Source organism: Mus caroli, unplaced genomic scaffold (assembly GCF_978045245.1).
Source record: "Mus caroli unplaced genomic scaffold, Mus_caroli_1 scaffold_2, whole genome shotgun sequence".
Lineage (NCBI taxonomy): Eukaryota > Metazoa > Chordata > Mammalia > Rodentia > Muridae > Mus > Mus caroli.
Genome location: NW_028227257.1, coordinates 103536414 through 103551251, shown reverse-complemented (window position 1 = coordinate 103551251; position 14838 = coordinate 103536414). Strand labels below are relative to the sequence as shown.

The 14838-nt window shown below is 39.0% G+C and overlaps 1 protein-coding gene across 32 annotated transcripts in view; it reads right to left on the bottom strand.

Moving 5' to 3' along the window:
- Ttn (titin) overlaps positions 1-14838 on the bottom strand; it is a 271447-nt gene that overhangs the window by 112389 nt on the left and 144220 nt on the right. For 24 of the 32 annotated variants that reach the window (XM_085834746.1, XM_085834758.1, XM_085834747.1 and 21 more), the window contains 10 exons: positions 10740-10823; positions 10223-10318; positions 9853-9930; positions 6270-6383; positions 4935-5003; positions 2750-2830; positions 1821-1895; positions 1020-1106; positions 574-636; positions 192-281 (listed from right to left, as the gene is read on the bottom strand). In XM_085834746.1, the coding sequence (XP_085690872.1) occupies positions 192-281; positions 574-636; positions 1020-1106; positions 1821-1895; positions 2750-2830; positions 4935-5003; positions 6270-6383; positions 9853-9930; positions 10223-10318; positions 10740-10823 (837 nt within the window). Of the gene's footprint in view, positions 1-191; positions 282-573; positions 637-1019; positions 1107-1820; positions 1896-2749; positions 2831-4934; positions 5004-6269; positions 6384-9852; positions 9931-10222; positions 10319-10739; positions 10824-11227; positions 11306-11436; positions 11521-11627; positions 11712-11845; positions 11933-12063; positions 12148-12425; positions 12510-14838 lie in introns of all 32 variants that reach the window. The other 8 variants (XM_085834763.1, XM_085834766.1, XM_085834771.1 and 5 more) reach the window with 5 other exon arrangements.

Below are 14838 nucleotides of genomic sequence, written 5' to 3'. Positions count from 1 at the left end.
CCTTGTGGGACTACAGAGCAGAATTAAAACAAAATATGTATCTGCTGGGTGACTTATTAGGTGGAGTATATCAGATGAAGAAGATGTAAGAGTTTAACCACGCAGCCCAGGATTTGACAGGATGCTCGAACTTTAATCCAGTGTGAAGACATCCATACAAGTTAGCAAAAATAGAACTGCAGGTTCCATACCTGCTTTCTTCCCAACCACAGGCGCTGTCACGGGGGCAGCGATGGGAGTGGGCGCCGGCTCGATGGGTGGAGCTTTCATGGTTTTCACCTCTGTGGAGAGAAGATGCCCACTGTATTAAGGCAGCCACTTGGCACCTCCTAGGATAACTATGTTTGGTGGCCTATTGGTCTTTCATGATGTAATACTGAGATCTCCAAAAACCTAGTTTTTCTAAGAGTGCTAATAAGCATATTGAGATATCAGAAATCACTTGACGCACAATGATTTTCATGTTGTTTAATGTACATCACTTTAATCTAAAATAATCTTTTTTTTTTCATTTGCTACATGTCATTTATGTGGATCTTGAAGAACATTCACCTCGGGAGTAAGCTTGTTTACCTGGCTCAGGCTTTGGCTTTGGTTCAGGTCCAGGGAGAGGTATTGCCGGCTTAATTTCAGGAACTAAAATAATTCACAGAAATAATCAGGTTATAGCAGTACTTTGTAAATTTTTCACAAAGTCAGAACTATAACTAAGCAAATTTAATATACACAAGGATATTAGTATTTATACATATATGGCTATCAATATATATTTATATACATATATGGTTATCAATAAAATATTAAATATAGCAAAACTGGATTGGATTGAAGTTGCTATTCATCTCATTACTCATGCCTAGTAACCTATTTAACATGTATGCTATTATTATCAAATTGCACAGGAAGGTGAGGAAGACAGAATGCCTGTAGTGCCTGGTCAGGATATCAGGATAACGATACTGGGATGCTCTGTGGATGTACTCTTAGAGACAACCAGGAACGTGTCGGGAGAATCATACCTTTGGCCGGTTCTGGAACTTTCCTTTCCTTTGGTGTAGGCTCTGGAGGAGCTTCAACTTCAACGGCTTTTGGAGGTGGCTGTGGCTCTTTAAGGAAAGAAGGTCATTGTCTAGCGTTAATTCAGAGAGCAGGTTACCTGAAAACTTGCATTGAAATGCTCATAGAATTCTCAAAAATTCTAGTGATTGCTCTAGTGAAGTCTAGTCATATTTTATAGACTGACTTCTACTTTTTCCCATGACTGTACTTCCGTTTATTTTATTTTTTTTCATTCTTTCATCTACTTGGTTCCAACTTCTGATATCTCTTCCCTTCTAAACTAGATCTACCATAGTCTTAGTAATCACTCCCTTTGACAGTAGGCAAATGGTAGATGTCAATCCACTTGAGAATTCCCAGATTTAGGAAGCATTGCTCTAATTCTCTCATGAATTTATTCCATAGATGATTCCAGGCATTCCCATGGAGAGAACTTATATAAAGCAAAGCAATAAATAATAATAATAACATCATTATTATTTATTGAGAAATTCATGAATGGATCTGGAAGTTAATAATACTGATAACAGATGCTATACTTGTCCCTAACTAGCCAAAAGACCAAGAAGTGTTTGCATTTGGGAAGTACTGTAAAATACCGAAACATAAAGCAGACAATGGAACATATAATACAGACAGATGAAATATGAAGCTATATTGATATTGAACTTCAATTATGTTTACAAAATAAACCTTTTGTTAATTGTCCACTTTGATGAAAGAGAATTTCATAAATTGCTATTTATGGAAATGATTCCTACCTTCCGGTTTTTTAGCTTTTTCTACTTTTTTAGGTTCTACTTTAGGTTCTTCTTCTTCGGGTTTCTTTCTTAGAACTTAAAAGACAAAAAAGGTTTATATGTAAACCAAGATGAAGATGTTGAATAAGCTTAATGAACACAGATGGTGGGTGAGCAAGAACAATGAAAGGCATGCAGCTAGCACAGTGGGAGATTAGCATCTACATGAGAAATGCCTTCATTTCCCACAACCCAATAAACATTTGTTATGTTAATTCATATCAGACCTAGAAATACTCTATCTTTCTCTAGATTCTATGCCCAGAGACAACTGTGGGGCAAAACTGATACAAATAAAAAAATTAAATAGCAACAAATTCTAATTAAACAATTTATTGAAAACTACTTGAATTAAAGGTAGTTTAAGTGCAGAAATCAGAATGAAGCTTAGAGATCCATAACTGTATATGGAAGAGGGTTAGAATTTTATTTTTGTGAGTATTTTGCATCTAATTTTTTCATATTTAGTAGGAAAGATGTTTAGTTTTATAAAAAGTATTATTGGTTGTGGTGATCTTGTGTTATACTGAAATTGAATATATTTAGGTTTAAGTAGTTGTGTATACAGTATTTTAAAAGTTGAGTATATTTTATTTCACAATTTGGTTATAAAAAATGACACCCAGGGTCATTGTTGTTAGAATATTATCAGTTTAGTTGTATATGTTAACATTATCAATTTCAAAATACTATGAATGCTCACAAAATATCTACCTTCTCTCTGAAAAGATTAAGAAATGATAACCTTTAATTTTTAGTGGAACTACATTCAAAGTTTGATGGAGAATCTAAGTAAAATAAAATCAAGGGCAGAAGTATTTTGTGAGCTTTCAGGGTGAGTCCGTTTTTCGAGCTGTTGAAAATTGATGTCTGGTAGAAAAGTACTGTACCGCTTTTCAGCACCACCTCTTCCTTTGGCTGAGGCTTAGGTTCAGGAAGTAATTTGCGAACTTTCTTTTCAGCTGTAGGCACTTAAAAGGATATGATTTCAAATTTGGTGTGAATTCATATAAAAATGGAATTTCAACAACAACCAAAAAAGTGACTTTACTCAAACCAGTTTAACTAGAGTATGTCAAGGAACCATTTCTGTTGCACACACATTTATAGAATTCAAAAGCAGACAATAGACTTGAAGTTCTTTGCTCCTTACATGTCTATACCATCTCTCGAGAGTTCAATCACACTGACTGCAGATCTGTTTTAGTTGAGTTTAGAATCTGTTGGCCTATAATGGTTTTACGAATCATTGGAATGCAAAGGTTCTCAATGGCACCCTTGCTTCAGTCCATAGTTGTTTTAATTGTGCACATTGGCAATGTTGTCCTGAGTGACACACACTGCAGGATGCAGGCAGAGGTTCCTCACTGTGTCATCTACTCCATTGATGGGAACAGAAAACCAGATCATGTGCTGTGAACATTGATACTGAGGAAAGATCAGATTTCCCTTTCTGAACATTCTCTTTTTTAAAAAAATAACACAAAAATTATAGAAGTCTGATTTTAAAGCCAGTGTCAGAAGCTAAATTATTCAGGAATTCTGATAACCTTTTTGAACTTAAATGAGCAAGGAATTATACCTGTCTTCTTGTTTCTACACTCACCACTATGATGCCGTGTTGTAGCATTCATTGCTGCTATAATACATGGATTTAAATACAAAGGCGATTTCAAAACAGAACTCAGTGACCATCGAACCGCTTTGAAGCTATTCCTGTTGATGCACAGTTTTGTTCAATCACAATTTGGAGTTCTGAGATATTTTTATAAAATTTCCTGTTTGGTGCTCTTAAACAGTTCATTGACTTTCTTTTAATGTGATGAAGATCATACTGCTTAAATTTTACTTCAAAAATAAATATAAAGGTAAAATGCATATTTCATTTAAAATAATCATATTTGATAATGCTAAATATTTGAAGTAAAATTTTCAGCTGAACATTCACAAATTTTAACTATGATAAATTATGCTGACCTTCATTTCTATTTGTGAGTTTATCAGTTTTTAATGGAAAATTATTTTCATTGATTGAGCCTATATAATAAGTTGAAGTGGCAAAACAAATATTTCTTTACTTATACAATGCATATAATGAAAGTATATTAATGCTTTTTTAAATATTGTTTTTAGTTTATTTTTAAGATGCTGATGTTCAAAACTCATATATTATTGTGGCTATTATTCTTAAAGAAACCATTTATTAATACATACTAATTTAATCCTTAATGATTTCTAAATTTAATCTTTTAATAGTTTAATTGACCAAAATTATTTAGAAACTCCATTTTACAAATCAGGAAATACATGCTTATATGGGTGATTAGTCTAAAATTCTGGGTTGGGTTGTGCAATTACTGTAACAGAACTCTGACATCCACTGAACTTATTAGAGACATTATTTAGTCTTAACTGATATTTTCTAGATTTATATGATCTTATTTATCTTTATGGGTTAATTAGATTAGGGAAAAGACTATTCAAAGGAAAATCACTTTAAAAAACAACGTACACTGATGGTATTTCCCTAAAACTCTGGCACCTGCAAGGCTGCCTCAAGTTAGTGAGAAGAAAGGCAGGAAGTCAGAGGCAATGGAAATCCCCAGGGATTGTCCGACAGTATGTCAGAAGAACACAATTTGAAATGTTTTTCACACAGATGAAAATGCTGATGACCAGGCAAACCCCCAGAGCTTACTACTGTTCAGCATTTTGATCTAAGGTGTCTCCTGATATCAATTTCATCTAACTAGTAGAGTTTGCTATTTTTTAGCTAAAAAAAAAATGCAAGTAGACATATGGAAATGTAGGACACAGATCAACAGCAGGCATCCATATGATATATGAAATTGATGGGAGACATAGGAAGCACCAACACTCATGAGCTAGGACCATCAAAGCCACAGAAGTGCAAGAAATGAATGAAACTATTCTACTCCCCTAATGTTAAGAGAAAGAGGTGGAGCTGGAAGAACACCCTATGGTGGCACAAAACAGCATAAAATCTGCATGGAATCGGATGGGGAGGCAACCGTGGTGAGACCTTGCTGGTGGCTCAGCCAGCCTGTGAGATACCTTTTAGTGGTGCAGGCTCCACTTTTTCCACAACCTCGGGTTTTTCAGGAACTTTCTTCTTTGAAACAGCTTTAAAGAATTTTAAAGCATATAGTTTCATTATTTGTATACTTAATCTGAAGCAAACAATTATTTTTTTTGTTTACCCACAAGAAACAAAGCCAAGCTTCTCTTATAATCAGAAAGCATTAATAACAGCCAAGAGCAGCCACCAAGGGACATTCAGAAAGAAGCCGCAAGGCAGGAGAACAAAGTGCAGTTTTGTTCCATAGCTGGATTGTATATAATGATCAGTAAAGAAGGAAGAGGATTTCGAATCTTCATAGAGGACATTTTACACCAAGGGACCTGAATCCTAATATGTGTCCCGACAATACATCAATCAACAGATGGGTCACATTCAGAGGAGCCTGCTTCTCTTGTCACCTAAAACCCAAGAAGGTTTGGACAGGGCAAGAATCACCCAAAGTATCTGTAGAAGATTCTGGCTCTGTGCATGTATAAATGCGTATAAGAATTCCTTATGCAAGACTATACCTGAACATTTCAGATTGGGAAACATAACATTGCAAACAAGATAGCTTTGAAAATAAAAATAGTAAAAAAAAAATACAACCATTGCATGTATATCATATAAAACATACTATCAGAAAATGTGCCTTTGAGATTCAAGATATTAAAGAACACTGTCTCAATTCAAAGGAAAATACCGCAGAAAGAATGAACTGTGATAAAGAGGTGCTAGTATCAAAGGTATTAAGAACACACTTTCCAGTTACCCTGAGGAGCCTAAAGACTGATTTTCTATTAGGCTTAAAATAAAGGCAGGAGAGCAGCAGCCACAAGGTGCTCACACACTCTTCTCATGGTATATGCACACCCCAGCTATCGGATACCACAACGATGCTACTTGTATTTCAAAGAGCATGCAGTTACTTAAGATCTAAATTTTGACTTCTATGTAAACTTATTCACTGTAATGTTAAAATTATCTTCCAAAGCTCTTTAGACATTCCACATGCTTATGGCCAAGATATGCATAGCAATCGGGCTTTGAAATAAAAAGCCTTTCTCCCCATTCCACAAGGAAAGTTAGTCAGGTACCCCCTGCATTCAGATGTCAAGGATGCTGCTGGCTGACTTGTCTGACATTGGGGCAGCAGGCATAGCTTCAGAACATGACCCAGGACCCCAGAGGCACTGTAAACACATCTCTGCAGTTCCCACAGCATGGCCAACTGCACACAGGCACTCCCAGCTGCGATACATTCCTTGAGAGCATTTCCACAGATGTCCGAAGCAGACTAACAAGGCAAGAGAGGCTGCACTCTGTACCTTTAAGTTGGAACATTTTCTCCTTCACATCTTCCTTAGGTGGAGAAGGAGGACGTGCTGGGGGTCTTGGTTTGAGTTTTGGTTTCTCGATAACCTTCTTCTCTGGCTCAGGTTCTTGAAAGAATATGGCACGAGTGTTAGTACAAATAAACATTAATTATGATGTGTCTATACAGTATATGTGGTAAACATATGTATGAATTAAAAGGTGTATTTTGACATAAAACACAAAATAACATTGTATACATAGGTGATGACATATACAAGAAATTAACAAAAACCATACGGATGAACCACATTTACATTAGAGCACATATAACAGACAACATAAGAATAGACGCACAGACAGGAAGGCTTACTATACATATAGGACAACACCAATCATATATAGGTCAAGATGAAGATGAAGAAGAAACAAGTTGATGATGAAGATTTAAGTCCAGCTAACTGGATACCTTGTACTGGGATTTCTTCTGGCTCTGGTTCCAGTTCGGGTTCTTCAGGTTGAATAAATTTTTCAATTTCGCGTTCTTTAAAGAATGTCAAGAAAGGATATAAGATCGTAACACAAAAGTGCTCACACAGACACACAAAAATTTAACATAGATGTAGAGAGTCACAAAATAAAAACATACAACCCATGCAAGGTGATCGCTGCAAAAGAGGGAAGATTTCCATTTTCTTTTCCTATTTGTGGTTGTTGGGCATTGAGCCAGTATCTATCTGCCTCTCCTCCTCTCTCCTTTCTCCTCTCCTCTCTTCTTTTTTTAATACCAAGTCTTACCAGGTAGATTAGGCTAACCTCCAACTAACAGAGACTCACCTGCCTCTCCCTTTTGAATGCTGGGATTAAAGGCAGATGCCACAAGCCTAGGGTTTTACTTATGGTAGGGAATCATTCTTGCCACTGAGCTATGTCCCAGCCTCCAGTGTGTTAATTCTCTTACACTTGAACTTTCTGTTAATGACCACTCTATTATTTTGTTGATAGTAGGTGAGCTGACTTGAAACTCTCTACTGGCAATCAGTTGGGGATCCAATGTCATGATTCAAACTCTGCATCAGTAAGCTGAACCTTTCAGGATTGTTAGTTTTCATCAAGACTAAGCAGATAAAGATTCTAATTCAAAAGAAGCATAATTGTTTGAAAAAAAAAGGTAGTCAGGCTTGTGCAGGGATGCTCCTGTATATGATATATGATTTAAGTAGGAACGTTACCCTACAGGTATCACTAAGAAAAGTTCCCAGGATGTGAAAGACAGACGTTCATGTATGTGTATACCTTCAACAGGGGGCGTCTCTTTTCTACCAATGGTAATGGTTGCTTTCTCTTCATAGATTGTCTCCTCAGGAGTCTCTTCCACTTAAAAACAGTTATAGTGTTTTAGGCTGTATTCAGACTAGAACCCCACAACTGCTAAGTTATACCCTACCACACATTATCCAGCTATCTTACAACACCAATCGTGTCAACACACGTGACAGACGACAGATAAACATATAAGATCCACCATTAACTAAGGCAAAGAGACAAAGCTGTTGTCATCTTCCCAAGATGTAAGGAGCACCATGTACCTGGGGCAGGAGGGGCCTCTGGCTCTTCAGGCACGGGAACAGACTCTTTCTTTTCTGGGGTAATTTTCTTGGGTGCTTCCGGTACTTTAAAGACATTAATTTTGTTTATCATTAAGAACTTAGAAGATGAACCAAGAGTCTTCAAAAGGTTGGCAAAGAACACAGTGCAGAGAGCTAGGACCTTGATCTTAGAAGATGTCAGAGGAAATGGTTTCTTAGTCGTGGCAGCCTTTGGGTTACATACGTGTGCATTCTCAGCCTTCCTTGTTTATTTACATCTTCATATGATTTTACATGTAGATATTCCTTACTAGACTGATGCTGATACATGAGAAAACACTTGCCTTATCTTGTCTGGGTAAACAGCCCTGCAAATGTAACTTTTTTTTTTAATGCAAATGACCTCAAGATTGATATCTGTAACCTTGACCCTATGATCCTCATGCATATTCCTAACTTCCACACCTGAAAAATAAAGAATCCGTCCACCATTTCTTTCTAACAACAGCCCGGAATCCAGTGAATTATTCTCTTGGTCACTTAACCTCAGCTCCTACAATGATCTTGTTTTCTTAGCACTATGGGCAGTAATTTTCTAAAGTCCAAGTCTACTCATTTATATTCTGCAAACTCTTTGAAGCCTCCTGTTGCAGATGCGTACAAAATGAGAAAATCTTTTTTTTTTTTTTTGGTTTTTCAAGACAGGGTTTCTCTGTGTAGCCTTGGCTGTCCTGGAACTCACTCTGTAGACCAGGCTGGCCTCGAACTCAGAAATCCGCCTGCCTCTGCCTCCCGAGTGCTGGGATTAAAGGCGTGCGCCACCACGCCTGGCTGAAATGAGAAAATCTTATTCCTGCAAAACACCTGCCTCTATCTGGTGTTTCCTTTCAAGGTGGTCTACAAATTCGTACCCAAATGACACTTTTATCTGAGAGTCCCTGAGCTTTTAGACCCTTCTGCCTTTGGATCTTTCAATATACTCTCCCCCCACCTTTTTCTAATTTCTGTAAATAAAATAATCTATTAAAATAAAAACCATTTTTTTCTCTATAGTTTTCTATGGTTTCTCTACCTGAACCTTTGCTCCATGTTTCTGTCACTCTCTGTGCTGTTTGGAGTGTATTTTACGTCCTGTCTATAGAGTTGTCTGATCTTCCTACTCTCCCACCATATTTCAGTTGCCTGACAATGGGAGCGTGTTTTACATATTCTAAAACATCATCTTCTAGATAGCAATATTCAACCCAATGTGGGGAACTGAGCTGTTGGCTCCTTTTCTAGCCCGGGAGCCATGGACTCTCTCAACCCAAGGATCAGTTCCTCCATCTTGCTGGTCTCTCTTCGCTGTCATCATTTCTATGAAATGTGCTTTTACATAAGCTCCATCTTTGTTGTTCTAAGAATTGTTATCAAATGCTTAGTGGTTGATGATGGGTGTTTCTTCCCGACAGGTACCTTTTTCTGGCAGGACTTCTGGTTTTTTGGTAACAGGCACAGGTTCTTTCTTGACTGGAACAAGTTTCTTCGGCACCTCGGGGACTTTGAAGATATTAGTTTTGTTTTAGAGAAACAATTTGAGAACATTTTAAGAGTAAAAATATCTGTAATTAATGGAGTAGTGTTAGAATTAGTGGAAACAAGTGGGGGCAGTTTTGTCCTTGGTTTGTCATAAGTACAAGGACTCTTACTGGATCCCACTTCTAGACTACACTTTTAAAACTGATGCATCAGTTATAGTGTGAATACCTTCAGCTTCTGGTGGTTCTGGCTTCTTAACAACCGGAACTTTCTTCACGGGCACAGCTTTCTTTGGCGCCTCAGGTACTTTAAAGATATTAGTAGTGTTTAATATAAAAGTATAAGATATACACATTAGCTCTGCAAGTCTGGACAACACTGTAACATATGGATGACAGTTAACAACAGACAGAGCACAGCATAATACACAACAAACTGTGCATTTTAAAAAGCATAGAGATTATGTAAACATGTATTTTAACATGAGTACCTTTAGGAGGTGGAGCTTCTGGTTTTTTGATGACAGGAAATTTCTTCTCTGGGACAACCTTCTTAGGCTCTTCAGGCACTTGAAGAATAGGAATTTCTTTTAGAATCGGGTATTTGCAAGCACACAGCAAGTGATAAACTCATTTCAAAAACATGCCTTTTTATACGTAGGTAGATTGTAGATTTTGGTAGATAGGTAGGTTTTAAAATTCTGTAGGCTTTATAAGTGAAAATAATGTCTTGTTTTGTTTTGCCAGAAGGGGCAAATTTCATAAAGAAGGTAGAATATGGATATTGCCATATGGTGTGTAATCCACACAAAAACCAAGCAGCTACGCTTTCCTGCCTATGCAGCAGACCCTGCCTGATACCTGGTGCAGGGGGAGGTGGAGCTTCGTATTCCTCCTCTTCTACAGCAGGGGCTGGCTCCTCCTCCTCAGCAGTGACTTCTTCGGGTTCTTCATATACTTTAAAGATATTAGCCAATTGTATTTCAGTGTGTGAGACAAACTTAGAAAACACAGAAAACACCCAAAGAAGTCATCTTGAATTCTTTCCTTGCTATGATTTTTTTTTTATTGCCTGACTTCTGTGTGTACTGATGTGGATACTTGGGAAAGCTCTGGTTTTTTAATGTCATTTACACCCATCAATGGTCCCATCTCATATCTTATGTATGTCAGAGATGCTTTGCTCAGTACAGATCACAGTGGCTTCTACCTATGACCTGTGTAGCCATTGCTGACTGACCACTTGAGGTCAGAGCTAATTTAGATAATACAAAGGAAGACCATGACCAAGGAAGAAAGAGTGAGAGGAGGGTCAAGAAGATAAGTCTGAGCTACAAATAGTAAAAAACGTCAAGCTTAACAATGGCCCCGTGTATACCTTCAGCAGGAGGGGACGCCACTTTCTCAACAACAGGAATGGCTGGCTTCTCTTCAATGACAGGTTTCTTTGGCACCTCTGGCACTTTAAAGATAGTAGTTAGTTTTACTTTTGGGTAGTCAAGAAACACAAGACATTTATGTTCTTTTGACATCACATTTTGCCCAAATAACTCAGGGGAGATAGATCCCAGAAGGAAACTGGCAAGGTCAGTACCTGTACTTGGATCTTCATCTAATGTGTGGCAAAATGAGGGTATAGAGTATTACAAAATGATGATTGCAAAACTCTTCAGTGTTAGTGAACGAAGACATTCACCTTTTAGCTTTTTAAAGTGGCACTGTTTTTTAAAATAGCCTGTAAGCTCTAAACTCCCAGAAACACTTTTAAAGGCAAGGTTATGAGAAGACTGACAAAGAGTTTGACATTGAAAACACTGGGGACCAAGACCGAGTGTCTTCCTGAAGAGTCTGATTACTGACATATACCTTTGGCTGGCGGGACTTCTGGCTTTTTGGGAACAGCCACTTTCTTTTCTGGGACAACTTCTTTCGGAACTTCTGGCACTTTAAAGATATTAGTATTTTAACATTGTGAACAAGCGGCACTGGTCATTGGTCACATACACACACCAAAACACTGCATAAGAACTCGAGACCATCCTTGCCTCTATCTGGTAATCCACCCCCACAAGTACCTTTAGCAGGTGGGGCTTCTGGCTTTTTGGGAACCACAGAAGGCACTTTCTTCTCAGGGGGAGCTTCCTTAGGCACTTCGGGCACTTTAAAAGATATTAGTAGGTTTTAACTTGTAGTTTCAATCATTAAGAACAGTTTTGGTATATGACATTTCATTGGTCTGCAAGAAGCTAAGCAGCAGCGAAAATACCTTTCGCTGGTGGGGGTTCAGGTTTCTTGACGACAGCAGGGGGCGCTTTCTTCTCAGGGACAGGCTTCTTAGGTGGCTCTGTCACTAAAGGTAGGAGAGTTTATGTTTTAGAAGCAGCAAAGACAAGCAGAAGAATGACAGTGCAACCAGCCCAGCCCAGCTGTGAGGACTGGAAGGGTAAAGACAGGCCTAGACACTCCAGGAGGCTTGCCAAGTACCTTTTGGAGGGGGAGCTGGCACTGGTTCTTCCACAGCCTCCTCTGGAGGCTCTTCTGGGACACTCTCCTCTTCAGGTTCCTCATACACTTTAAAGACAGTAGCCCCTGTTAGTCGTAGGCTTGACTGACATGCACAACACATTCCGCAAAAAAGACTTTAACAATACAAAGGCATTTCATCTTTTCAAAGATAACAGTTTGAATGCTTTCATCATTACCTTCAGGGGGAGGACTCTCCGGTTTGGGGGGAATGGCCTCAGGGATCTTCTTTTGGGGAACAGCTGCCTTTGGCGCCTCGGGTACTTTAAAGATATTAGTAGTTCCATGGTTAGACAGAGTAAACACAGACGGACACTGGCAAGCTCAGTGACATAGGGGTGGCTACCTTCAGCAGCTGGGGCTTCAGGCTTTTTAGGAGCTGCTACTGGCATTTTCTTCTCAGGGACAACTTTCTTGGGTGCCTCTGGCACTTGAAAGAGAGAGTGAAATTATCCTTAGGACCAGTGATGGCCCCTGGGACAGATTTTTTTCAAGAGAGAAAGACTTAGATGCTATGATGCCTAAGGTCAAGAGCAAGTACCTTTCACAGGTGGGGCTTCTGGCTTTTTCTTAGGTACCACTGGCACTTTCTTCTCAGGGACAGCTTCCTTGGGTGCCTCTGGCACTTGAAAGAGATTAGTGAGCACATTTAAGACACATGACAGCACCAGGACAAAGTGTTCTCTAGAGTAGAAGAGCTTTGTCTTAAGAAGCCTCAGGCCAGTGACAGGTACCTTTGGCAGGTGGGGCTGCTGGCTTTTTGGGAGGCACCATGGAGACTTTCTTTTCAGGAACAACTTCTTTGGGAGCCTCTGGCACTTCAAAGAGATCAGTGAAAGTCCACTTAGGCTTAGAAGAGTAGTAGGCCACAATATTTTCAAGAGTACAAGAGTGAGATCTCATGAACCCTGAAGTCTGTGAGAAATACCTTTGGCAGGTGGGGCTTCTGGCTCTTGAAGGGGTGCCAGGGGCTCTTCATCTTCAGAGAAGACCTCTTCAGGTGCCTCAGGCACTTAAAAGAGATTAGTAAAACTACATTAGGGTGTCTGACTTAGTAGGATGAAGAACAAGAGTGAGATACTGTGAAACCTCAGGCCAGGGACAAAGTACCTGTGATAGGTGGGGCTGCTGGCTTTTTAGGAGGCACCAGGGACACTTTCTTTTCAGGGATGACCTCTTTGGGCTCCTTAGGCACTTCAAAGAGATCAGTGGTATTATACTTAGGTCTTATGGGGACCACAAAGCATACTGTTTTCCAGGAGCTGCAGAATTACTGTTTCTGAAAATGTGGGTCACTGTCAAGTATCTGTGACAAGTAAGGCTGCTGGCTTCCTAGGAGGTACAACTATTTTCTTTTCAGGGATAATTTCTGGTAGTTACAAAGACTAGTAAGTAGTCTGTTTGGTTTTTTTGGTTGGTTTTTCTTTTCATTTTGGGCAATGAGGTAAGTGGACTATAAATGTTTTCAGAAACAGAAGTTGTGCATTCTGAAGAGCAAGAAGACAACTTAAAAATACCTGTGATAGGTGGGGCTTCAACTATTTTGGGCGGGGCCCTGGGGACTTTCTTTTCTGGGACAACTGCTTGATCAGCTTCAGGCACTTGAAAGACAGTAGCAGTTATGGATTGAAGTTAGGAACAGGCCATGGACTAAGGCCTCTCAAGGGCAAACACAGTACTTCTGAAGAAGGTCTGTGTGACATGTACCTGGGACAGTTGTGGTTTCTGGCTTTTTAGGAGGGGCTGCTGGTCTTGTCTTTTCAGGGATAGTTTCTTGGACTTTGGGCACTTAAAAGATATTAGTAGTTTTATATTTAGTTAACAGCAATGCACACATTCAAGAATGGGAGAGAGATTTCTTCTGAAGATTAGTTCAGCTGACATGTACCTGGGACAGCTGTGGCTTCTGGCTTTTTAGGAGGTCTTGTCTTTTCGGGGACAGTTTCTTGGACTTCAGGCACTTAAAAGATATTAGTAGTTTATTACTTAGGTTAGTGGAAACAATGGTCTACATTGTCTTTTAGGCAGAGAAGAGAGATTTCTTCTGAAGAAGGTATGTGTGACAAGTACCTGGGACAGTTGTGGCTTCTGGCTTCTTAGGAGGTCCCACTGGTCTTGTCTTTTCAGGGACAGTTTCTTGGACTTCAGGCACTTAAAAGATATTAGTAGTTTTACACTTTGGTTAATAAAGAGCAATGGTCTATGTTTGTTTTCAAGAATGGAAGAGATATTTCTTCTGAAGTTTCACTTAGCTGACAAGTACCTGGGACAGGTGTGGCTTCTGGCTTTTTAGGAGGTCTTGTCTTTTCGGGGACAGTTTCTTGGACTTCAGGCACTTAAAAGATATTAGTAGTTTTACACTTAAGTTAATAAAGAACAATGGTCTGTGTTTATTTTCAAGAATGGAAGAGACATTTCTTCTGAAGATTAGTTTAGCTGACATGTACCTGGGACAGTTGTGGCTTCTGGCTTCTTAGGAGGTCCCACTGGTCTTGTCTTTTCAGGGACAGTCTCTTGGACTTCAGGCACTTAAAAGATATTAGTAGTTTTACACTTAGGTTAATAAAGATCAATGGTCTATGTTTGTATTCAGGCATAGTAGAGAGATTTCTTCTTCTGAAGATCTGTGTGACAAGTACCTGGGACAGTTGTGGCTTCAGGCTTTTTAGGAGGGGCTGCTGGTCTTGTCTTTTCTGGGACAATTTCTTGGACTTTGGCCACTTAAAAGATATTAGTAGTTTTATATTTAGTTAATTAACAACAATACACACATTTGCTTTCAAGAATGGGAGAGAGATTTCTTCTGAAGGGTTAGTTCAGCTGACATGTACCTGGGACAGCTGTGGCTTCTGGCTTTTTAGGAGGTCCCACTGGTCTTGTCTTTTCAGGGACAGTCTCCTGGACTTGAGGCACTTAAAAGATATTAGTAGTTTGATCATTTAGGTTAGTGGAGA